The 26159-nt window shown below is 47.4% G+C and overlaps 1 protein-coding gene across 2 annotated transcripts in view; it reads right to left on the minus strand.

Annotated features, from left to right (window-relative positions):
* Positions 1-3292: 3292 nt before the first annotated feature.
* Positions 3293-26159, minus strand: part of C1H1orf94 (chromosome 1 C1orf94 homolog) — a 42545-nt gene continuing 19678 nt past the window's right edge. The window contains exons 2-7 of one of the 2 annotated variants that reach the window (XM_054497037.1): positions 24422-25110; positions 21313-21573; positions 20074-20249; positions 14251-14328; positions 10055-10251; positions 3293-3745 (exon numbers count right to left, since the gene is read on the minus strand). In XM_054497037.1, the coding sequence (XP_054353012.1) occupies positions 3670-3745; positions 10055-10251; positions 14251-14328; positions 20074-20249; positions 21313-21573; positions 24422-25110 (1477 nt within the window). In that variant the 3' untranslated portion in view covers positions 3293-3669. Of the gene's footprint in view, positions 3746-10054; positions 10252-14250; positions 14329-19554; positions 19887-20073; positions 20250-21312; positions 21574-24421; positions 25111-26159 lie in introns of those variants that run through there. The other variant, XM_054497040.1, reaches the window with a different exon arrangement.

The raw sequence follows: 26159 nt of genomic DNA on the forward strand, positions 1-26159 counted from the left end.
GTAAATACTCTTCACTGCTGAGTTAATAACAATTGTTCCTTTTTTAATTTGAATTTATAGTTAAAGCTTCCCACCCCCAACAACTGCTATAAAACAACTCTTAATACAATTTTCCACAGAATCAACTCTGTCAGAATAATCTATCATTTTTTTCTTCAGCCCTTCCCCAGCCCACACTGATATGCCTCTCTTCTGGAGCTCACCAACTTCCTACTCACATCTGGACTGGTGGTGGTGGTTCTCAGAGGCTCTGTTTCATGGCTCCTGAGTGAAGGTATTCCTTTTGCATCACCCCAGGAATCTCCTTAGCCTCCCTCCACATTGAATACCTGATTCCTGGATTCCATGTCTTCTTTCTTTGTTTACTCACTTGTCTTAATGGAGTACACCTTCCCTTAGCTTCCTGACAGATGTGCAGGGAGGTAAATTTTTTGAGACTTTGCATATCTGAAAACATCTTATTCTACCTTCACAGGGCAGAGTTTGGATTTAGAATTCTCGGTCGAAAATTATTTCCACTCGAAGTTCTGTCGCCTTTGTTTCAGGATGTTCTAGGTGCCAGTGTTACTGTTGAGAACTCTGAGGCCATTTTGGTTCTTGAGCATTTTTATGTGAGTTGGTTTTTTGGGAAATTTTAGAATCTTGTCTTTATCCTTGCTCTTCTGAAATTTCATAGGGATATTCTTCGATGTACATCTTCTTTCATTTTGCTGAGCACTTGTTTGGGCCTTTCAATCTGGGGGGATTTTCTTTTATTTTTTTTAATTAGTATTTCCATCCCCTCAATTTTCACTCTGTTGCCTAGAATGTCCCTTAGCCGGATGTTGGGTCTCCTGGACCGGTCCTCTCATTTGCTTATCTTTTATCTCCTATAACCCACCCTTATGTCTTTATTCTCCTTTTATGAGATCTCTCTGATGTTAACTTCCAGCCCTTTCACTTAAAAAATTACATCAGCTATCAATGTTTTAATTTCCAAAAACGCTTTCTTGTTCTGATCTTTAAAAATTAGTATATGGCATATTGTCCTTATTTTTAAAATGTACTACCTTATCTCCCTTAGAATATTATGGTCTGTCTCTCCTTAGTTCCTTCTTACCTTTGCTTTGATTTATTTCCTTCTCGTTGGAGACTGTTCTAAAAAGTTTATTGGAAGCTCTTTGTAAAAGGACATTAATCATAGGGTAATTTTTACTGGTACCTCCAAATGCCTTGGGGAAATTCAGCTTCCCTAGAGGATCTTCCAAACCTCTGCTTCTTGGTTAAAGCCTAGCTGCTGGCGTTGGGGAGTGTATGTGTATTTCACTTGATCCCCATTTTTTATCTGGGGCCTCATCTCCACAGTCCTTATGCATGGTCTGTACCTTTCTCCTGAGAAATGCCTCCTGTCTCCTACAGAACTGGCCATGGCCTGTGGCTTTGTGGGGCCAGGTTGCTTTCACCTCTTCCTAGCTCCACCTTCCATGGAGTCTAGCACCTGGCACCTCCAATTCCAGGACCATCAGGGCTCTGCAGGAGAAATAACTAGCTTCTTGTTGGTATTTCCTTTGGCAGGCATTTCCATGTGATCTTCCGCTGTTCTGCTAAGGCATCTACCTTTCCTTCATCCCATTTCTGCCTTTGTATATGGGATGGGATTGCCAACTTCTCCGAGTTTTATTCAGGATAGAGTTCATACAGGTTTACTTGTTCTCCTTGTTATTTGGGGGTAAGTTTCAAGAGGAAAAGAAACATCTTTACTCCACCATCTTAAAGCCACAAGTCTATGTTAAATAGACAAAGTTTATATTAAGTCTACATTATCTTTTAATCCTCAAAATTCAAAGTTTATATTAAGTCTACATTATCTTTTAATCCTCACAACTCTTAATATGGCCAATCATGGAAAAGAGGTTCAGAGAAGTTAAGTTCTGTGCCCTAAGTCATAGTTGGAAAGCAGCTAAGAAGCCAGGTCTGGCCAAAGGCAAACCCATAATTTTTCTTTTACTGTGTCCTGTTTCCCAACATGCTGAGATCAAGGGAGGGTGGCAAATTATAGTCTAGCCTGTATCAATACCTAGAAGTACAATATGAGAAAGACCTTTGGGACAGACTGTTAACCAAGGCTATCAAGAAGAAACAAGAAATGCTCAAAGTAGGGTCCAGCATTGGGGAAGGGAGTTGAAGGGCTTCCAGGGAATCCTAGACTTAGGCCATGAAAAAAATAAGAAGGCATAAGTCTTGAGGGAACTTGGGAGAGAAATTGGTCTCCAGAAACCCAGAAAGAAAGACCAGTGAGGCCAATGGGGTTACACTGTGAGAGCAAAAGAAATGCTCCTGTGGGCACTGGACTTAGGCCCATCCTGAGACACTGGTGACTTCCAGACCCCCAGCCTCTCATTGCTATCTTGATTAGGACTCCTAATGTTCCCCAGACTGTCTCTTGCTGACCTCAGCCAGGGTGGGGTTCAAATTCCAGGTGAATAACCGGGTTGGTAATAGAGCAGGTCAGAACTGAGAATGCTGGTCCAACCTGGATGTGCATAGAGTATCTTTACATTGTGCATAGTGCAAAGAGTATCCTTACATTAATTCCTGTTTACACATGCCACATGGGTTTCATTTCACAGACCAACTCTGATCAGTGACAGCTGCCTGGGGCACCACAGGGAGAATGACTCTGTGGCTTTGTCCAAGCTCGGGGGATAGAATGACAGAGCTGATTAGCGATGTCTGCCAAGGGGGTACAACAGAAGAGTTAAGAATGTGTGCTGTCACAGATCCAGGCTGTCTCCTCTTCCCAGACTCATGTCCTCCATCAATGTGATCAAGTTGCTCTCAATGTCCTTATTCGAGTCATTGGTAAGAATTGAACAAGATAGGTCTAGGGATGCCGCCATTAGGTGCAGTTTTGACATTGACCTTTATCTTAATACTGATGTACAATCATTGGATATAGTCTGCCACATTTAGCATTAATTTTGAAATTGTTTTCCAGGCTACATTTTCCAATCGTTTGTCCAAAAGAGACTTTTTATGGAAAACTTCCACTTGGGATAGGACAGAGTGCATTCCCTTTATGAAGTCCCTTCCTGAGATGCATACACTGGGATGTTGAGAGGTGAGTGGATCACAGGGGAAAAGAGATAAGCCCTCTCACTTATGATCCTTGAGGTCCAATATTTAGATAGCAGCACTCTGAGGACTCCAGCCTGTGGTCTCGTTTCATGCCTTGAGTAAACACTGAGTCTCGTGGGGAAAATGAGAGGTAAAGATTATGCAGAACACAACAAAAATAAACAGGCATGCTCCATTTCAAACAGCTCATACTTTTATCATAAAATACAAACTTTCTAAAATTAAGTGTCTTACTTCTATTTTACCAACAACAACAAAAACAAAAATCACTCATGTTAGCTAAATACAGATGCATAAGTGGTTGAGCAAACAAGTATGAATATGAGAGTCATGTGTGTGTGTGTGTGTGTGTGTGTGTAGCTTGTGCCATGTGTGAGGAGGGCTATTTGTGTGTCAGTGTTGGCCAATAGATGAATCTGGTCTGCTGTTTTGTCTGTGACCTGGTCAAAACCTTGCCTTTCCAAACTTCATAACAAGCTTTTGCAGAATCCAAAACTCAGAGCTCCTAGCCCTGATCCAAGGGCTAAGGGAGGAGAAGGGAGAAGAGGAGATCTAAAAGTTTATGCCATTCCCACTGGAGGAAAAATAGGGGCTGTGCATCAAAGGCCCTCCGGATGTCGAGCCGAACCTGGAAGAGAGGGAGGGTGGATGCCATGATGAGATTCCTAATGTTATTGGAGAGAATTAGAAAAAAATATATGTTAATTTTATGATTGTCAGAAACAGTCAAGACCATGACAGGCTTGGAGGGTAAAGGCTTTGGCATAAGAAAGGCTTTGGCCCTGGGAAGTAAAATATTAAAATAATACAATTAGAGGACAATCAAGTGCTTCTCCTTACGCTTACTTGGATCAGGAAGTCCCTGGGAGCCTGTAAAGATTGTTTCAGTGGAGCCTACACTCTCTCCCTGCCCAAGACCCATAGAACAGGGACCCTCTCTGGACCTAAGCATCTTACCTGTATTCCTGTGACCGCTCTACCTGCCTCAGAGGACCAGACGTGTCCCTCAGGAAAATCTACAACATCAGAGAACTTAGAGGCAAGTCCAGCATAAGATCTTTGGGGCTGGACAATCCCAGAGTCCCTCCTCCCCTTACCAGCACCAAGCTAAATCAGGCCCTTCACTCCATCCCTGACTGAGAAGTAAGCATTGAGACATCACTGAGTGCCTAGGGCTTTGCTAGACCCTCAGGGAAGGAAGAGTTAAGACGTGAGCCTCACCGTCTAAGAGCAGAAATGCACACGACTCTCCTTTTCTCCCTGGCACACTCCTATCCATACTTCAAAATAGAGTTCAAAAGCCATCTCCTCTGTGAAGACTCCTCTGACCTCTCCAGATGGAATCATTTACTCACACTTCTGGAATCCTACTGTAATTTCTTCACCCATCTGCTCAGATACTTTGAATGAATGGGAACAGAACTCAATACAAATTACAGTAGAGCAAATGGCTAGATTTAATCTAATCCTGGGATTCTCAATCACTTTTCAGCTGGGCAGATGCATATTATAGAAGAGATTCACGTTCATGGTACCCTCCTATGAACTGATGAAACAAAAATGGGGGGCAGAGGAGGGAAGAAGCAATGAAAATAGACCATGGCATTCATTTGTAGTGCCTCAGCAGCTAACTGTGTCTGTTGCTCACTGAGTGTCCATGGGCAAGTTAGGCTGGGTTGTCTCACTACCTTCTCACTAAAATAAGTCCCAAGAGAGCATAGACTTTACCTAGTTCATATCCAGCGCCCAGGACCTGACATAATGTGGGTGCCTCACAAGCAATCCATGCCAGTGGTAACCCAACCTCTGTTTCTCTCTTTCAGAAATCATATTGGAAGATCATTCAGAAATCGTAATGATGTTACTATAGGGATACCTTGCATTCCACTCTGACTTACAAAATAAAGGCTGTAACCCATACTTCAGTATTTAACAATTATCAGTAATCAACAATGATCATGACACAGCTCATATCTGATTCCACACATGCAACTAGCTCCTCCAGGTTGAGAACTTCTGATCAGATCAACAGCCACCGGCATGATCTAGACAGTATGTATACTAGAGGGCCAGGAAGAGGAGCAATCTGTGTGGACGAGAGTTAACAAGGAATGCTTCCTGGAGGAGGAGGAGCTTGAGTTACGTTTTGAGTACGATGAACGTATGTCCTGGTTTGCCTGGGCCGGCCTCTATGTTGGTATTTCTGGTATAATTATTTTATAGTTTCATTTATTTGAAACAGAGTCTCAGTCTGTCACCCAGGCTGGAGTGCAGTGGCACGATCTTGACTCACCGCAATCTCTGCTTCCCAGGTCCAAGCGATTCTTGTGCCTCATTCTCCCCAGTAGTTGGGACTACATGTGTGCACCATCACACCTGACTAATTTTTTGTATTTTTAGTAGAGATGGGATTTCACTGTGTTGGCCAGGCTGGTCTCAAACTCCTGACCTCAGGTGATCCGCCTGCCTTGGCCTCCTAAAGTGCTGGGATTACAGGCATGAGCCACCGCGTCTGGCCTGGCATAATTATTATCTGTACTCCTTTTATCTCTCAAATTTATTATTGCTTGGAAGATAAATTGTATGGTTATCCCACCCTGATGAATGTATGCAAATTCAGTTGGCAGAGGGGAGGGCTCTACTTCTCCTTCCCTGAGGACATGGAAGCCTCTCGCTCCTTCCTCTCCCCTTCACACAGTTTTGTCTCTTGATTCCACCTTTTCTGCTGACCCTCCTTGTCTTCCACACTGAACTCTCTGCTTAGGCCCATGCATCCTCCCTGGCCAGGTGCAGCCTCACCTTGATCTTGTTCCATCCAGCACCTCGCGTCACCACCCCAACACCAGCACTTTGTTCAGGAAACACTTTCTTCACTTGGCTTCCTGCACTCCACTTTCCCATTTTTTCCCCCACCTCACTAGATAGTCCTACTTATTAATAGAATCTTTGCTGCTTCTTCCACATCTCCGCAGCCTCTACATGCTGGAAGTCTCAAGGCTCAGCCCTTGGACCTCTTCTCTTCTCTATACTTGTGTATTTTGGGCCATCTCATCCCATCCCATCCCATGCCTTGAAAAATCATGTATATGCGAATGGCTCCCAAATGTATTACCAGCCCCAACCTCTCCCCTGAGTTCCAGACTCCTATATGCACCTACCTATCCATAGCTCCACCCATCTGTCTAATGACATTCTCAATTTTCACATGTCTAAGACTGACTCTTGGTAAACAGATTCTTGCTCTAGTCATCATGACTTGGTCATTTTTTTTTTTTTGTCTGTTTGTGTGTTTTGTTTTGTTTTGTTTTGTTTTGTTTTGTTTTTGAGATGGAATCTTGCTCTGTCACCCAGGCTGGAGTACAATGGCATGATCTTGGCTCACTGCAACCTCCGCCTCCCTGGCTCAAGCAATTCTCCTGCCTCAGCCTCCCAAGTAGCTGGGATTACAGGTGCCCACCACCATGCTCAGCTAATTTCTGTATTTTTAGTAGAGATGGGGTTTTACCATCTTGGCCAGGCTTGTCTTGAACTCCTGACCTCAAGTGATCCACCCACCTCAGTCTCCCAAAGTGCTGGGATTACAGGCGTGAGCCACTGCGCCTGGCCCAGTGACCTTAGTATTTTGGCATTGCTGCTGCTCCAGTTGCACAAGTGAAAAACCAAGGAACTTGCTTGACTTTTCCCTTTCCCTCATTACACATTCAACCATCATCATGTCCCACCAATTCTACCAAGAAAATAACACATCACAGATCTTTTCACCTGCCTCCTTTCCCAGGGTCACTGTCTTCATCCATCCCACCAATACCTCTTGCTCAACTATAAAGCTCCTAGCCTACTCCCCTGCCTCAGCTCTTACCCTCATAGTCCATTCTTCAGACATTGGCCCATGTGATCTGTTTTATACAGAAAATCAGAACATGTCCTCATCAATTTCAAAGCCTACATGGTTTCCCACTGCTCCTGAAACAAGACTTCTAGCCACGCCTACCAGGCCCTGTCTAGTCTGGCCCTGGCTACCTCTTATTTTAGTTCCATGCACTCCCTCCCTCCCTGTTTGTGCTGCAGCCACAGGTTCCCACCTCGGAGCCCTTGCACTTTCTATTCTTTCTGCCCAGAGGCTCATCCCCGACATGTATGTGTGGTTCATTCTCTCATTTCATTTAGATCTTGGCTCAAGAGGCTGCCCTTGATTCTTCTCCCCACCCCAACCCATATCCTGAGGAGCTGGCCTTGCATGCTTGCTTGTTTATCTCCTTATTGTCCATTTCTCCTTCTGGAATGAAAGCTCCTTAAGAGAAGGAAAACCTTTTTCTCGTTCACTTCATTATCCCTGGTGCCTACAACAGTGCCAGGCACATACAAGGTGCTGGATCAATATTTTTTGAATGAAGAGATCATCCCCTCTGGGTACTCAGGCTTGCACCCCTTACATTATTTTTCTGACCTCATGGTCCTGGTCTCCCCAGCCTCTCAGAACGCCAATCCACCCCGCTCCTTCTCCTCACCCTCCTCTTTGCCTCCACTGTCTCTGGCTTTCCCCAGACTGTCTCTCACTTCTCAGGCTGCTCCTTCCTCAGGCTGCCTTCCCACTCCTCCAACCTCTGCAGACCTGTGGAGACTAGGTCTCAACCTTCTGGTCTCACAGCTCCCAGTCGGTGGTTCCCGAAAGCTGACTGAGGAGACATTGAGACCACCCTCCCTCCCAGACACAGCCAGGGCTATCTCCTGCAGCAAGTCTATCTTCCCAGAGCCCAGAGTCACAGCACAGAATGTGGGAAGTTGGCCAGCCTGCAGGGGGCTTGTCTGGGTCTCTATTCTCACCTCCAGGGGATGATAATCTCTCCCATAGGCCCCTAGAGCCACCTTCAGACCACACCCTATCCTACTTCTTTCTCTTACTTCCAGCCCATCAATTCACTCTGATGTGCATAAATCTTCCCTGGATCCCCAGGCCTAGCAGTCCAAAACCTTTCATAATACAGTCTCAACCTCCCTTTTCCAATCCTATTTTCCACCTTTTTCAGAGACAAATCTAATGCTTCAGCCAGACGCCTTTATTCCCCAGGCCTCCAGCTTGCCGCTTGCCTTCCCATCTGAGGGCCTTGTTCCTCCTGCCTGGAATGCCCTCCTCCCAGCCCTGCTCACTGGAACCTCCCCCGCTGCAGGGATTCTGCCTCTGTCCTCGGGCCACTTTGATGGTTTTCACTTTGCCAGGGCACTAACATTGTTGTGCCCACATTTCATCTGCTCTCAGTTCTCTGAAGGGAAGAAGCATGTCTATTCATCTATAGGTCCCCTGCAGGCTAAATTCAAATTAACTACATGTGTTAACACAGCGTTTCCCAGGGTATGTTAGGTAGAACACACCATGATATACTCTACAAGAGAAAGGAAGAGAAAGGGAGGGAGAGAGGAAAAGAGGGAGGGAGGGATGAAAAAGGAAGGAAGGAAGGAAGGAAGGAAGGAAGGACGAAGGAAGGAAATATTTTTTTTAAAAGGATGTGGATGCTGGGCTCAGTGGCTCACGGCTGTAATCACAGCACTTTGGGAGGCCAAGGCAGGCGGATGACCTGAGGTCAGGAGTTTGAGACCAGCCTGGCCAACATGGTGAAACCCTGTCTCTACTAAAAATACAAAAATTAGCTGGGTGTGGTGGTGGACGCCTGTAATCCCAGCTACTCGGGAGGCTGAGGTGAGATAATCACTTGAACCTGGGAGGCAGAGATTGCAGTGAGCCGAGATCACGCCATTGCACTCCAGCCTGGGCAACAAGGGTGAAACTCCATCTCAAAAAAATAATAATAAAATAAAAAATAAAAGGGTGTGGTTTTCATGTTTAAATAATACTATCGACCACCTTCTTGAACATTCTCCATGCACCCTAGGAAATTAAATGATCTGAGAATTCCAACAGTTAAGAAATCTGTTTATCTCTGTTTCCCACAGCTTTTCCCAAACAGATCTGACTACTGAAACCACTTTCTGCATTTATCGCTTTTAACAAGCTATTTGGAGAAAATACTGATTGAAAGAATGAGAGTTTGGTGACATGGGTCGGCACTGCAGGGAAGGTTCTGTGATGGGGAGGTGGAAGGATGGGAATCACTGTCAGGCTGGGAAGGTTGGCCTTAATCCTATAAAGTGAGTTTCTCAAACCCAGGCACCCATTCCCCAGGGTGTGCCCCGGAGACTGGGATTCCCAGGAATGACAGAGCACCACCTGCCCCTTGGAGCATCCATATTAGTGGAAGGTTTGGTGGGTGGGAATGAATGGCTATGTATTATTATATTAAAACAAACAAATTTATGACTCAACAGCATGCACAATTTGAGTAGAATTTTCAGCCAGAATGTTGAGTTTGTGCTGGCTGTTTACTGTTAAGCCTTCAGACTGTCCCAGGAAATAGGAGCTCCTTGCATCTGCAGTTTGGGGAACTTGGTGGAAAAGTGTGGGCAGCCCTGATAAGCAGTCGAAGGCTCTTCAGCAGGGCCTATCACAAAGTCAATGGGGATGTTCGGGAGATTAGCCTGGCAAGGAGCTCAGGGTGCAGACAGTGGGAGGTGAGAGCTGTAAGGAGATTAGCTGGCTATGTCCTGTTGTAACCAAGCACAAGGGTAAAGGCAAATGCATGGTTGCACCAACTGCCCCTGCCTATGGAGTAGGGTATCCATATGTTATGGACCGTGCAGTTGCATTTCTGCAACCAGACCTGAAATGTACCTACAAAAGGGGCCCACCAGGCCCCAGACCCTCTGCATCTCTGCACCAGGTCCCTCCAGGACCCACACAACCACCGGCCACAGGTACAGGGCCCATCCTCTGCCACAGCCATGGAACACACATACCAAGAAAGTGCTGGTAAGCCCACCCAACTTGCCCCCGTTCCCACCAGCTTTCTGGATACCCTTAGGCTCCCAGTGTGGGCTGACTCACCCATATGCTTGGGGAAAGAGGTACTGCGGTCTGTCTCCTGCCATTGGGGGAGGGTCTCGGGGGTTGGCAGACATCTTTGGAGGTGTCCTCTGAGGGTAGGGATAATTGGGCTGGACAAAAGGGATGTAGCTCAGTAGTGGGGTGTAGGAAGAGCGGAAGATCTGCTGTCCCATCTGCTGTGGGTTGTATGGCGTCACCTGCAGGTCACAGAGAAGAGAGGGGTGAGGTCACCATTCCCCAGCCCAACTCTAACCCCAGCCACCCGCCCCCAGTCTCAGCCCCTGTGCCCCTCAGTCACTGTTGGGTACAAAGAAGGCAACATGTTGGAATGGAGAAAGCCTAGGGCTCAACTTACGTAGTGAGCCTGGCAAGTTACCTAATTTATCTGAGCCTCAGTTTCCCCATCTGCAAAATGGGAAAACACTATCTATGTTGTTAGTGGGGATAGAGTCAGGTGATACAAGTAAAGAGACAGGCATATAGTAAATAGCAAATCAGTATTATTTCCATTCTCTTCCCTGTTTGCCTAGCTTTTCCCTCTGTCAATAACCATCTCAAAAGCCCCTTGTTTATTTTTAAGTCTTTCATTATCCCCCAAAAGCTGTTGTGATTTACACAGCTCTGGCTTCTATCTCTCTTGAGATCCTTTCAACAGATTCCAAGTCTGAGACAGCCCTACCCAGTGGAAAGTCCTGCGATGGCAGCAATGTCCTACATCTGTGCCGTGTGACGTGGAAGCCACCGGCCACACACGACAATTGAGCATTTGAAATGTGGCTCATGGGCATGAGGAACTGAGTTTTGAATTATACTTAATTTTAGCTAATTTAAATTTAAATAGCCACACATAGCTGGTGGCTGCCATAGTAGACAGTGTGAGTCTAGGAGGAAGGGCAAAAAAAGGCAATGGGGTTGAGCACAAACTCTAGGGAAATACAGGAATTTAGTGGTGCTTCCGAGACTGCCCGTGATGAATTCCGACCAAGAACTGGGGCTCCCACCATCTTGCCGCGACAAGGCAGAGACCTCATCCATCTTGTTGACCACTATCTCCCCAGCCCTAAGACAGTGCCTGGGACACAGTCACTGCTTAACAAACACGTGTTAAATGAATGAATGCAAGAAAGGGAGAGAGAAGAAAGCAAAGAGGGGCAGAAGGAAGGAAGGAGGAAAGAAAAGACCACTAAGGCATCTGCTTGAATACCTAAATGATGGGGGGCTCGTTACCTTATGAGCACTACATTCCACTACTGACAGCTCCAAATATCAGAAAACCTTTTCTCATACAGAGCTGATGTCTAACCCCTTGTGTACTGAGGGGAGTATCAGTCAGAATTTGAAGAAACCTCTGGATTTCCACTTTAATAGCAAGTTTGGGGTCCAAGTGCTCAGGAATCGGGCACTATGACAGCCCTCTCTCACCCCATACACCCTTATCTAAAAAAAATCCACAAGGGGGGCTGGGTGCAGTGGCTCACGCCTATAATCGAGCACTTTGGGAGGACGAGGCGAGCGGATCACAAGGTCTGGAGTTTGAGACCAGCCTGGCCAATATGGTGATACCCCGTCTCTACCAAAAATACAACAATTAGTCAAGCGTGGTGGTGCGTGCCTGTAGTCCGAGCTACTCGGGAGGCTGAGGCAGGAGAATTGCTTGAACCTAGGAGGCAGAGGTTGCAGTGAGCCAAGATTGTGCCACTGCACTCCAGCCTGGGCAACAGAGCGAGACTCCGTCTAAAAAAAAAAAAAAATCCACAAAGGCTAGCACTCATTGACCGCTTAAAATGTCCCCAGCCCTTCACATGGATGCTGTCATTAAAACTCCAGAAATCCCTGTGAGGTAGGGCCATTATTATTTCCAGTTTGGAAGCAGGAAATCTGAGGTTCAGAGAAGTGAAGCAACTTTCTCAGTGTTTCCAGTGTCTGAGTTGTGGTCAGAACCCCAGCAGGGTAAGCCTGGAGACCATACCTTGTTTCTCACTAGCCTCTCTATGCTGTGTCCTCTTTGGAAACCTGAGTCCTCCCTCCCAGTCCTCCCCAATGTTCTCCAGTGGAGATGTGGGGCCTGGTGATGCTGGGCGCAGGCACCAAATCCCAAGGTGATGAGCTAAAGGTCAGAACATACCAAGAGCACCTTGCAGGTCAGATGGGAGTCATGACCCTGTGGGTCAGCATGGCAGAAATTACCCCTGTCCTCATTCCTCATGGGGGAGGAAATGCCTGGACTTGGGAGGGGATCGAAGTGGAGGAGGCAGGTCCTAGAGCTCATGCAGTGTTATAAAAAATGTGCCCCTGATTCCATGTATCTGATGAAACTATAAAGTAGAGCTTTGTAGCCTGCTCTGGAGCCATCTCCAAATATAATCCTCACTGACAAAAGCAATGGAATAGTGCGCCCAGAATGCCGCATTTATATAAAAATGTTTGTATAAATAGATATCGCCGGAAAAATATGTAAAAAACCATTAAACAAAAACCAAAAAACAAAAACTTGGAGGCAATCGCCTCCAAGTTTTAAAAATTTTTACCATGTTTTTATATTACTTTTTTCAAATACATACACATGCATGCATGCATACACATACACGTAATTATATAAAAATATTCTCTCTGGAGCCAGGTGGACGATATTCCTGTTCAAGGGGTGGAGGCAATGGGGCTGAGGTTCCCTGACCCAGATCATCTCTCATCCCAGCTTCATCTCAGGATGCAAGGGTTCCTGCTGCTGAGAAATCAGTGCTGGCCCAGGTAACAAAGCTGCCTACACCTGCGGGCTCTTCCCTACCCTCCCGAACATTCTGACACATTTCAGGCCAGAGGTGCAGTTTGCACGGAGGGTGGGGCTCCCTGGGGAGACAGGAGAGGCAGAGGCTGTATGAGTTGGAGTGTGGGGGTGTCCACATTTGTGTGGAGGAGCAAGGCCAGCCTGGGGCTATGGCAGGCTGGGTGTTGGTGCCCTCTGCTCCTCCATTCTAAGCTCCTTTCCTCACACCCCCATCCCTGCCCCAAGACTCAATATCCCTCAATGTGCTTCTGTATCTATTTGTGTGCCTGTGCCTGCACACAGGCTCCTGCAGCTTGGTGGCATGTCTACAACTACACCTGTGTTTCTATCTGCGTGTGTGTGTGTGTGTGTGTGTGTGTGTTTGCATTTCTCTTTCTGCTGCTTTATTTTCGGGTGGTATTTTTGTGCATCTACGTACAAGATGTAGTAAAGCATGGTCATTGGAGCGCCAGCCTGCCAAAGGTCAAACCTCAATTATTGTCCCACAGATATTTATCCCGACCTACCCATGAAAGTAGTGTTGCCAGATTTAGCAAATAAAAACACAGGACACCAAGTTACATTCAAATTTCAGATAAATAATACACATTTTTAGCCTAAGTATATCCTCTGCAATATTTGGGACATACTTACACTACACATTTTTTCCTTGTTTATCTGAAATTCAAATTTAACTGGGTGCCCTGGATTTTAACTGGCAACCCTACATGGGAAGACTATGACTCCTCAGTCCCACTGATGCTGAAAAAGCCATGTCGTTTGCATTGGCCAGTGGAAGGTGGGTGGAAGTTCCCACAGACAGGTCTGAGTTGAGGATTTCAGAGGCATCACGTGTTTCTGCTTGCCCTGTTGGGCTCTTGCCATCCACCGTGGAAACAGCAAGAGGTACTGAATCTTCAGCAGAGGCCCAGGAGAGGCACGTGGAACCCACCTAAACCTGATCCACAGCCCAGCTCAGCCAGCCCATAGACCCAAGCAAGAAATTAATATTCATTGTTGAAAGTCCCCGAGATGTGGAGGTTATGTATTGCCACAGCAACACCTAATTTGTATGTTCCCAAGTAACTTTGCTACTTTGGGCAAGTTACTTACTTAATCTCTCTGTGCTTGGGTTTCCTCATCTATAACCCACCTCACAGGGTAATTTTGAAGGCTAAATTAGTTAGTGCAGACACAGTCCTTACGGACAGGCCCAGCACACAGGAAGGGCTCCATTAAGTGCCCAGTGTTGTCACATAGGGACATCGGTTTGTGTTTTCCACACGCATGCCGGTATGTGAGTCTGTACTCCAGAGCCAATGGTGGGCCAGCTGTGTGGTCACCAGCTGGAAAAGGAGGAGGGAGCAGATGCACCCTCTGACCCAAAGGCCTTCACAGACCCAGGACAGAGGAGGAGAGATCGTCTACTCACCTGTTGGGAGTAACATCCCAGCTGGGGGTGCAAAGCCTGCTGATAGGGCATCCTCGCTGCCTGCTGTGGGTACAGGCCCTGGGGAGAAACAGAGACTCAGTATGGCCAGGCAAGGGGTTTCCTGCCAGAAGGCAGCAGCTACTCAGCTCAGTCCCCAGACAGGGCTGAGTTTGTCCCATCACATTGCTGGCCAGACCCATGGGCTGTCTAAGGCCCGCTGGAATCAGGCCAGGAGAAGCAGGACTCACACCACACAGGAAGCCCCTCTTAGGCAGCCTTCACGGCCTTTCCGGTGAGTGTGGAAGACAGGAGCTTCAGGAGCCTGACTGCCTCCTGGGTCCCAGATCTGTCTCTTAGTGGCTGTGTGACCTTGGGCAAATCACTTCACATCTCTGAGCCTCTTTTTCCCTCTCTAAAAAATTACATGTGCTCAGGCCTGCAAAGCCTGTGAAGGTAGCCACATTATCTTTGTTGCTGTCCACACAACTTTTCTAAATGCCTTCCCCTAATCCCATACCTGCCCCCTGAAAACACAAGGTGTCTACGCACATCTCTATGTGTGTGTGTTGGTTTGCATCCATGTTTAAGTACACCTGCATGTGTGCTTGCATTTGTGTCTATGCAGCTATGTATTTCTGTGTACAAATATACAACTGTGAACCCAGGCATGTTAGTGTTGCTGTGTATCTACATGCCCATCCATATACATATACCTGTGTCTGTAGCTTACGGAGAGGGGCAGTGTGAGGATGAATGTGTTAATACATCTAAGAGCTTAGAATAGTGCCCAGCACATAGTAAGGACTCAATGTTCAGTGTGTTTGTCATCCCTCATTGCCTCCTCCCTTAAACAGCTTTCTGGCAATTCAGCCAGATGGGAAATTGACATTTTACTCACAATTCTGCCTTGGGGTGCTCATGTGTCCACACACAGACATAAGACACACACACACACATACCACAGAACTGCTGCTGTAGCAGTGGTCAGTTCTAGTCTCAGACTCTGCCTCCACCTGCCAATCCAGAGTTTTCCCTTAAGATGAGGCTCAAAACCCAAAGTACCCCAGTCCAGGACATTTTCTCAGAAGATCTGCTGCCCGAGAGGCTGCCTTCATTCTCGGCTCAGCTTGTGCCAACGACCAAAGTGTTGATGATAGCTGACCCTACACCCTTGAGGGTTCCCTCATGGCCTGTGGACTTTCTGATATGGAGTCTGCGAGTAGGTCTGCCTGCTCTCCTCCTGCTCCATCTTCCAGGTCCCCAAGAGTGTACCTCCTCTCAGAGCCCCTCCTTGCTCTCTGCTCCCATGCAGGGGACACTCCTGACATTCCTGTGCTCAGGCCCCTCCCACTTTTGCCCACTCCTTCACCTGAAACCACTCACCTGCTCCCCTTTACTCCAAGCCCTACAGCCTGGGGCAGCCTCTCTCCTGCTATGACCACTGCCCAGTCCCTGCAACCCCAGCCTCTGCCTGAACCTGGACAGAGCAGTCAGACTGATGGGGTTGCCTTACCTGTTCTCAGCCCTCCATGAGCTCCGAGGCCACTAGGCAGGTTGCTAAGTGTCCCTCCTCTGTTTCGCCCCCTCCTCTGATCCCTGTTAGCACTCATCTCTGCTTTCTACAGGGAGTTGTGCGCCTGCCTGTTTCTGTTTCTATGTGTGTGCATCAAACATGCATATATATCGTTTGTGTGCAATTGTGTGTGCGCGCGGTATCATACACAAAGATCTCTGCTGGGAGCGTTCTGTGTCACCATTTTTGAGACTCATTGTGCCCTCTCAGAGGGTGGCCAGAGCTATGCCTCCAGACTGCAGAGCCTAAGTTGCAGCAGCTGAGCTTCCCCATGGGACTCTTTCATCTTCCCTCTGCCTCTTTTTCATCATCTTCTCCCTCAGGTACAGCGCTGAGCAGTCTCCAGAATGCCCAGCCTGGGCCACGCCATCCACCCCTCACAGGAGCCCATCCAATAGGGACAGCAGAGGGCTTAAGCTGGTGGCCCTGGTCCTCCTGGGAGCACCAGGGAGGAAGGTGCCCCTTGCTTTGTACAGCCAACTTCCCCAGCCTCCATCATCCCACACCTGCTTGTGCCAGGCTGCCCTAGGCTCTGTGGATGGCAAACAGCTGCCCACCGCTGCTCAGTCCCAGGGCGGATTCTCAGGAGATGGTGCCACACTTATGAGTTAGAAAACACTGCATGACTTCAACAACATTTCCAGTTGTTAGAATTGCAAGTTTATAACATCACAGGCAAGGGTAAATAAACATTCACTGTTCTTTGCTTAAGCCATGGCCCCTTCCCATGCACCCTCCCTCCTTAATTGGGAGCAGAGTTCCTTTATGCCAAGTAGCCCAGGAGCCTCTGAAGCTCCTCGGTGTTGGGGACTTTGCCTTCTACATCTCTGAGTCCTCCCACACAGAGCTCTGAGTAAATTGGATTTGGGACCTTATCTTTATTCCCAATGCTAAGCAGGGAAAAGACCAGGCTAGACTGTTCCCTATTTCTCCTTTCTGTCCCCTCAAGGTCTGTGGAGCTCTCTGACCCCATTTCCTTGGAAGATTGAGGCTGAATAATAATAAAAACCAACATCTGTGTCACAGCTTAAATTTTACAGAGTCTTTACCCTTCCATGGACTCAATTAATCCTTGCAACCATATCAGTAGCTGCTGCTGCTGCTACAATTGTTATGAACCCATTTCACAAATGAGGAACCGTGGCTCTGAGCAGCTAACCAGCCTAAGGCCTAACTTGGAAGCAGCAGAACCTTTAAAGTCAAGTCTACTGATTTCAAAACCTGCCTGCTATCATCTCAGCTCCTTGATCAGCTATCTTGAAGATGGACAGCATTGTGAGATCACAGAAGCTGGGAGAAGGTAAATTATGCTGTCCTTCCTTATCACCTGGGAGGACCAATGCCTTCCACAGCCAACTTCAGCTGGGCCCATTCAGTGCTTAAACTGTCTCACAGAACCCAGCAGGCCTTACCAGCCAGGGTCCTTCTGCTGCTTCTGCTCAGAAGCCCAGGAACCTCATAGTCAGCCCTACGATGCTAAAGACAGAGGACCTCCATGCTCAGAAAATGATATGTCCAAATCTCACCCACTCCAAAAAGTCAGAAGAAATTAACATAGCAAAGAGATGCTATCCCCACTTAATAAAGCAAACCATTGCAAATTAGTTTACATGGTGAGCTCTGTGAGGGCATTTTAGAGTGAATCAGCTTGTACTAAACGAATTATGCAGTTGTTTCCCCTTTAGAGGTGGAGATGCATAGAGCTGGTCTCTGGTTTATTCCTGAACTTGCATTAGACTCCAAGCTTTTCTTAATCATCCTTTTTTTTTTTTTTAGAGACAAGGTTTCGCTATATTGTTCAGGCTAGCCTTGAACTCCTGAGCTCAAGCAATTCTCCTATCTCAGCCTCTGGTGTAGGCTGGGACTCCAGGCACATGCCACCACACCTGACTTTAGTCATCTTTGAATCCCTCCACCTAGAACAATGCTCAGCCTCTAGTAGGTGTAGGGAGAAACGGTTTTCAAAATTACTTAAATTAATGAGTAAATAAATACATAGAAATGAGTAAATCATGAGTAAGTGAGTAAATGAATAGTGAATAAGCACACAAAAATGAAAGGGTAGAATCATATTGGTAAAGGAGTCAGCGAATCAATGAACAGGACATTTCAAGACCTGTGTGTAAGGACAATAGACTACTAATATGAACAGGTCCACGACAATAGACTACTAATATGAAACTGGTCCACTTCAGCTTCTTTCTTAGGTCACCTTTCATCACAACCTCTCACCTCCACAGTGGGGTGTGAGCTTTCCCTCCCTGGGGAGGGGACGGGTACTTGTTCTCTTTAGCAAACACACACACACAAACAAAAAGCTTGAAAACAAAACAGAGAGAGACTTTGCTAAGTTCCTTTAAGATTAAGAAGCTAAGCCTGGTGGACCAGCTTGAAGAGTCTTTATATGGAGAAGAGCCAATCCCCTTTCCCCATAGGACATAAGGTTTGTGCTGTGTTGAAAGGGAAAGAATGACATAGGGTTCCTAGGGATGGAGAGGGGGGAAGGGATGTAGCAACAGGACAAGCCGAGTTGGAAGTATTTCCTTCTCTGCTTTCTCACTTCAGGCTGTGCTGGGCCAGGCTGGGGCAGCAAATTGCCAAGGTCGTGGATGCACAAATTTGAGTTCCTGCCCTTCCCCATACAATGACATACAATTCTGGAGAGAAGCCAGTGAGAGGAACAGAAGACAGAAATCTTAGGCATGGAGAATCTTTCCTGAAAAAATTGAGTTCTACCTAAAGGGACTATTTAAGTTATTGGATTGGGCTAAGGCTTAAACCAGAGCGGACATTTATTTAATTTTTACCTCCTTCTACCCAGTGGGCGGCAGCTTTTAAGGGATATTAAGTTAAATCGACAAAATAAAGAAACTACATTTTCCCTGCATAAATAAGTTCTGTGAGTAGAATTTCCAGCCCTGCTACAGGTGCTTCACTGTCCCTTTGTGTCTGGCCATTGATTTTCTCCTTTAGCTATGAGCCCAAGAATGTGTGCCAAGCCACCTTGGTCAGTACAAAGCTAAGACTGCTTGGTGTAGTTTAAGTAAGGTGGCCATATACACTCATCCCATGGTATCCTCAGAGGATTGGTTCCAAGGCCACCCTCCCTCCCCTGCCCTGTGGATACCAAAATCTGAGGATGCTCAAGTCCCTGATATAAAATGACATACAAAGATGCTCAAGTCTCTGATATAAAATGGCATTTGAGGGCCGGGTGCGGTGGCTCACCCCTGTACTCCCAGCTCTTTGGGAGGTGGAAGCGGGTGGATCACATGACACGGGGAGTTCGAGACCAGCCTGGCCAACATGGTGAAACCCAGTCTCTACTAAAAATACAAAAATTAGGCAGGTGTGGTGGCACACATACCAGTAATCCCAGCTACTTAGGAGGCTGAGGTAGGAGAATTGCTTGAACCTGGGAGGCAGAGGTTGCAGTGAGCCAAGATCGTGCCACTGCACTCCAGTCTGGGCGATAGAGTGAGACTCTGTCTCAAATAAAATAAAATGGCATATGAGGATGCTCTAGTCCCTGATATACAATGACATATAAAGATATTCAAGTCCCTGATATAAAATGGCATATGAGGATGCTCAAGTCCCTAATATAAAATGGCATAGTATTTGCATGTAGCTTATGCACATGCTCCTGTATCCTTTAATCTCTAGATTACTAACAATGCCTAATAATGTACTATGTAAATAGTTATTGTACTGTATTATCTTTTACTTGCATTATTTTTTGTTGTTGTATTGTTTTTTGTTGTTGTTGTTTTCTTCTTCAAGTATTTTCCATCCAAGATTGGCTGAATCTGTGGATTCAGCCCATGGATACAGAGGGCTGACTGTAATTTGTTGTCCAAACCAGGACACTTGAGAGTGAAAAGGGATGCCATTCATATTATTCTGGAACAGAAGACCTAAATTGGGACTGTCCCAAATAATCTAGGATATATGTCATCCAACTTCAAAGGAAGTCACAGGAAAGAGGTGGGAAACAAGGACTGTGACATCATCTTCTCCTGGGAGCCCAAGCACTTAACCAGCCACAACTAGCAAAGAGACTCTGAAATAAAGAGCATAGTGTGAACTGGAATTCAGACAATGGAAAGTTAGGACCAAATATACACGTGTATGTATATTTGGTCTAAAGTCTAAAGACTCTTTGTGAAGTAGACCCCCTGCCAGCCACTCTTTCTCTGTGGCCGAAACCCCCGTGGATGTCCACAGGAGAGCCAGGCCAGCTCACTGACCTGATACTGCAAGAAGGTAGAGTGATTCGTGAACACTGGTGGAGGTGGGTAGTTCAGGTTGAGCCAGAGTGGCTGGTTCAGGGTTGCTGAGGTCATGGCTGTAGCAAAGTGTGGAGTGAAAACATTCCCTGTGTACTTCGGGTTGTTCTTGTCAGCAATCGTCACAGGTGCGTTAACTGCAAGTCACAGGAGAGGTAAAGCAGGTCAGTGATGGAGGCAGGGAGAGGCCAGGACACCTTCAGCATCGCAACTTCCCTAGGGATTCACAGTCTCACAGGTCAGGTCCTTTAAGCTCCAAGAGCGTTCTTCAAAGTTCTAGTACATTTCCAACTATAGGTAAACATCATTAGTTCACACCTTACCAATTTGAAAGGGATGAAAATCCCAGAAGGTCTGGCTTGGAGCTTTTCTTTCCATCGTTCACTAGTAAAGAAGGCAGTTTAGCAAGGGAATACAATAAGCCAGATTGCTAGGGCTATATTTCACCTACTTACAAAATGAAATTCTTTCAACTGCTTTGGAAAAATCCAACTTTATGTGAACCACTGCTATGCCATTGGAATTCATCCTTATCACATGATTAAAGCAGCCCCTCCCTAAGGACATATATTTGGCAACACTAAGAAACTTTCACAGGTTGTTGTATCTATATGGGAATTTTAAAAAATATATTTTAAAACATTAAATAATTCAGCATGCAGTGACTCAAAATTTGTCTAAACAAATGAAGTTAGGTTGAGTTGTTTCAAGATAAGAATGCTGGATTCTTCCTTTCTACAAGATGTTGTGGGGGCTTATAAAATCAGAAATGGGTCCTCAGTTTCCCGCTTATTGGCATCCTTTTGGGAAAAGAGGTTTGACTAGAACACTTGTAGGAAGAGAAAGCAGGAACATAATCTCAATATAGAAATAATCTAAAGCAAGGATTTTTTGTTTTGGCTTGGGCAATTTGAGAGGATATAATACATCCTGGGTCAGGGCTATATTCAGAAGTGACCATTAATAATGCTGACGTGACCCTTGAAAGCCAACTACATTTCTCTAGCAACTGTATTCCCAACAAGGGATATGGGGAGAAAGTCATTGCCCATATTTTATGAGTTTAAAAACTGACACCTCTAGAAAGGCGGTAAATTGCCTACAGATAAGACAGCCACTTGGTGACAGAGCCACCCTGAAGCCTGTGAGGGTCACTGCAACCCCCTCCCCTCCAATCCCTCCCTGGGTAGGTCAGCTCACATTTCAACTCTGGCCCATCCACTTCCAATTTGTTTCGAAGTCTCGGCTGCCCGCTTGGGTTCTTGGTGGCCCCAAGGAACTCATAGAGCAAGTTCTTCTCGGCTGGACAGGTAGGTTTCTTGGGCGGCAGGGTCAGTGATGCAGTGCCCACTGGGTCACAGCAACCCTCCTCACCACAGGCGTCCTTCTGGCTCTGGGGCCACTGGCTGAGAAAGAGGCTCTCTTGACCCTTTTTTGGCTCCTTGGTGCCAGGGCTCCATTCTGTAGCAGGAAAGAAACTGAGTCAATGCCTCTGGAGGGCCAAGTGCTGGATGCTGCAAGCACCTTTTTGTGGACTACATGATGAATCCTCTGTAGCACACGCCTGAGGCTTGGACCACTTTGGGGGACTCTCTTTCAGCCAAATACAATCCCAATCTCTCCCTGAAACCCTCCCTGGCCCCTGCCCCCCGATCTCATGCATCCATCAATCCATCCATCTCTTCATTCATCCACCCATCTGTCCATCATCTTTGCCTTTCTTTCTTCTATCCATCCATCCATCTGTCCATCCATTTGTCTGACTATCCATCTTTATCTTCCTACCTTCCTTCCATCCATCCACCCCTTCATCCTTCCTTCCATCATTCCTTTATTCAAATTACCTTTCTTTTCTTTCCTCTCCTTCCTTACTTTTCCTCATTCCTCCCACCCTTCCTTCTCTCCAACCATCCATAGTGCCAGGCTGAGAATACAAGGATGTCGTGGACACAGTTCCTGCCTTCAGTGAGCACATGGCTTAGTGAAGGAGTCACACATTCTTACAGAACATGTGGTCTGAGCCACACACTTTGGTCTCTCATCCTGGATTCTACTTTTGTTTTATTACTCACAGGTGATTCAGCTCACTTCTCAGTGCCAGGCCTTGACCTGAGTGCTGGGGACACAGTTGTGAGTCAGAGCTAGACTGTGCCCTGCAGGAGCTCATAATAAGAAAAAAAGAGAGACATGCCCAGAAATAGCCCCAGGACAAGGCAGATGAACACCATGAGGTGGCAGAGGGAAGAAATGGAGAACAGGGTGGCTGAGACTGCTTCTGTCTGAGAAGGTTCCTTCCAGAAGGAAGTAGGGTTGCAGCGAGGCCTTACATCCAGGGGTATTGGGGAGGAAGGCATGGCAGGCATGGATAACTGTGGGCAAAGGCCTGGAAGCATCAAGGAGACATTGTGAGTCACTGGATATGGCTAGAGTGTGGAGCAGGGACAAGATTGGTGGCAGACCCAGGTCTCTCACTAAAGAGACAGAGCATTTATTCTCCCAATGCAGACATACTTTGGGGACCATCACAGGATCCTCCACGGCAGTGGTGGGAAACCTGGCCACCCACCAGATGGCTGTGCACTGCGCTGCCCAATAGCAGGCACCGGCATCTGTCTGGATGCAGCCAGAAAGGACCTGTGCCTCAGTGTTTCCTGTTGATAATAATAGACCTGATCCCACCAGCTTTTGGCCCCCCAGCCCAGCAGCTTGGGGGCTGAGCTTGGGGGCTAAGGCTGTCTTCCTAGCACCATTCCAGCAAAGGAAAGAGCTGCTCTAGCCTGAGCCAATTTAGAAGGAAACAACATTTTTATCAAAACATCCCTAGAGTCTTTTCCAGGAGTTCCTCCGGTTGCCAAATTCAGCCCCTAGCCAGTGAACTGAAATAACAGTACCCACTAATAATAGCCCTTTCCCCAGAGACACACACACCTGCAGCTTCCCACTCATATTTACAGGTGCCTTAAACATCTACGAAGCTCCCTCTTCCAAGGTCTGGGCACACAGACATATACACATTCCTATCTGTTGTTCCTTTGACTTAGTGACACGTACACAAGTACACACATGACAGACGTATTCGCAAATGTGTACACAGACATGCTTAGATGCACCACTCTTGCATTTTCTCTAACAAATACACTCAAACCTTCAAAACTCCTTTTGGCACACTTTTGCCCACACATTCGTACACACAGACATGCACCAATGGAGGGTGGGGAGGGTGGGACCAGAACTGCCTCCAATCCAGCAGCCCCATCCAACAGGGAGGTATCTATGGGTCCCTCCTGGAGAAGAGGTAGGAGGAGGGTCTCCTCTCTGGGAAGAGCTCAACCGTCTCTCTCCCACAGCTCCTCATCCTAAAGCCCTCTGGCTCCTAGAAGCCTGTCCGGGACCCAGAGTTCAGCTTGCTATCCACAGCTCTGATTCCTTGGCCTTCCTGCAATGCTCCAGGACACAGAATGTTCAGGATGACTTTGCTCTTATTTTCTCAGGTAGATTAATTTGGACCCTCCCAATACGGGTGTCTCTCAGTTATCCATCCATGCTCATAGCCCACAGGGAATTGTTCTTTTGGCTAACATGGGTATGATCACTCTCTTAGTGACTCCTGAGTCTAGGCAATGGCCATGGCCATCAGCCTACCTTCTTGGAACCATATAGTCTGACTGGTTAGATCAGAACAACACACAGAATCCTGGGCATAAAGTAGGAGAAGCTTGGGAGGTGGCTGGCTTTCCTGGGAAGAATGTGAACTCCTCAGTAAAGTAAGTCCCAGGAAACAGATCCCAGAGTCAACAGTCTGCACTATGCCTGGATAATTTACGCATCTACCCGCTACCCCAGAGAGGGAGGACCAGGCCTCATGTTCAGAAAAGGTACCTCCATGAGATAGATGCCAAATGACCCCAGCTACCAATCAAATTTCTCTTCTATACATCTTGGCATCCCCATGCTGTAGTTTCGCCCTGAACCCAGCTAGGGTAAACACTTCCTTCAATGTACTCTGGACACCCGTTTGATTCCAAAGTTAAGCCAATTACTACATGGTGCCTATTTCTCTTCTCAAAGTATGTTGAGATCAGGGCCTCTGGGTTTGCTTACAAAAGCTGTGCCCTGCACAGGGGCACCCAGCAAAATAAGCCTGTGGGGGTTGGAAACAGCCCGTCCCTCGGGGCTGTGCCCACCAGAGAGGCTGCTTTGTCTTGCTTTGCACAAAGATGCTTTATGTACATGCTGCAGCCCTGATTGGCTTCCTGGGAAGGACCTCCTCCTTGCAGACCCACTCTACCCCAGTTCCAACCCCACTCACCCATCAAGTGGTGCCTCTCCACAGCAGGGTCAGCCTTAGGCTTGGAACAGATCTTGGCAAACACTGGGAGCTGCCTCTTCTGAGCAGGGAGCTCAGGGAGCTTGTCAGGGGGTGCAGGAGGAGGTGGGGGAGGCAGCAGCAGAAATGGGCTCAGCCCTGTGGGCTCCTTGGGTCCAGGGCCACTGAACAGGTTGTCCTGCAGGAGGTCTTTGGTGACCCTTGTCTTGTCCAGCACACTCTTATTGTCAGGGGCCTTGGATGTCTCAGTGGACTTCAGTGGGAACTGGGACAGAAGCTTGCTGACCTCCAAGTTGGAGTCACCTAGGATGCGGCCCCTGTCCTCTGTCCCCTTGCTGCTCTTGACCTTGGCGGCACACAGAATGTCTGTGACAGTAGATGTGGCAGAATCACAGTCCTGCCTGCTGCTGATAATGGGCATGGCCACCTTCTGCTTCAGAAGCTTGTCTCCGACAATGATGGAGGCTCTGGGGCGCTCATTACTACCTGCCGCTAGAAGAGGGGCAAGAATGCAGGGAGCCAGCTCTCTGGTCCCCTCGGGAGAGCTGCCAGGTGCCTCCAGCTCCCCAGAACTCTCTTCGACCAGGATCGAGTGCTCTTTGGTGAGGCTTAGGAACTCCTGTTCCACCAACAAGGAGATCTCATCTTTGCCACTGCTGAGCTCCAGAGCTCTGGAAATGGGTCAGAGAGACAGACGGTGTTAGTGCCAGCTCACCAAGGCGTGGCTTTGCAGAAGGACATAGGCCCCAGAAAAGGGGCCTATAACACAACAAAAACACACTTCCAGGTAAGATAACCCAGCAGACACAGTGGACCCCCAGAGGGTCCTATACCACAGCGGTAGGATGCAGCACTGAGAGCATGGTTTTGAAAAATGGGGAAACCTGGGTCCTCTCCCAACAACCTTGCTGAGTGAGCTGGGGCAAGTCACAGCCTCACTGAGCCTTAATTCTAGTCCATTCCTCCTTGTTCTTCATGCTCAGAACCTGAAGCAATGAAAGACCAGAGAAGGGGTTCACTGTGGAATTTTGCCCAGCAGCAAAGGGGTCAGGAGCAAGCCAACAGCTCTAAGTGCGGAGTCTAGGGTGCTGGGGCTGAGCCCTGGGAAGTCCCCAGGAGCGTAGCGCAGCCCCCATCACCTCACTGCAGAATGGTGGAGTGGACAGCCTAAGCTTACACCCTGACCCAGTCAACTCCCATCGGTGTGACCCTGGGCAGGTTGTTCAGCATCTTGGTATTCTGTCTCCTCCTCTCATTACTAGGGGTATCACAGAGGTGCAAAGCACTTTGAATGGTGTCTGGCATAGAGTAAGGGCGATTCAAAGGTCAGCTCTCATGTTTACACCACTGTCAGCCTTGGTTGGTCCCCTCCCCTGGATCTCATACAGTAGCCTCTTGGATACTTGTGTTCACTTTGGCATGGCCTCTGACCTGATCACAGCCTCTGGACTGGGCCTCACTTCATGCGCAGCACCAGCAGTTGGGAGATCCCTACACTGATTCACCGGGATCTTTCTGAACCTAAATATTGGCCTCAACCTGCACCTTGGACCCTGGGTCCTCCTTTGCACCCTTGCTGGTCTGCACCTGTCTGATAGCACCTGATGGTCTCCTGGCTTCTAGGCTCCTCGTTGCCACTTCTCTCCAGGTGTAGAGAAGATTGCAATCCTACTGGCCTGGCTGGTGGCTCCACCCACCTCACCAGCATTCTTGGCAAGCA

Source organism: Pongo pygmaeus, chromosome 1 (assembly GCF_028885625.2).
Source record: "Pongo pygmaeus isolate AG05252 chromosome 1, NHGRI_mPonPyg2-v2.0_pri, whole genome shotgun sequence".
In the NCBI taxonomy this organism is placed as follows: Eukaryota; Metazoa; Chordata; class Mammalia; order Primates; family Hominidae; genus Pongo; species Pongo pygmaeus.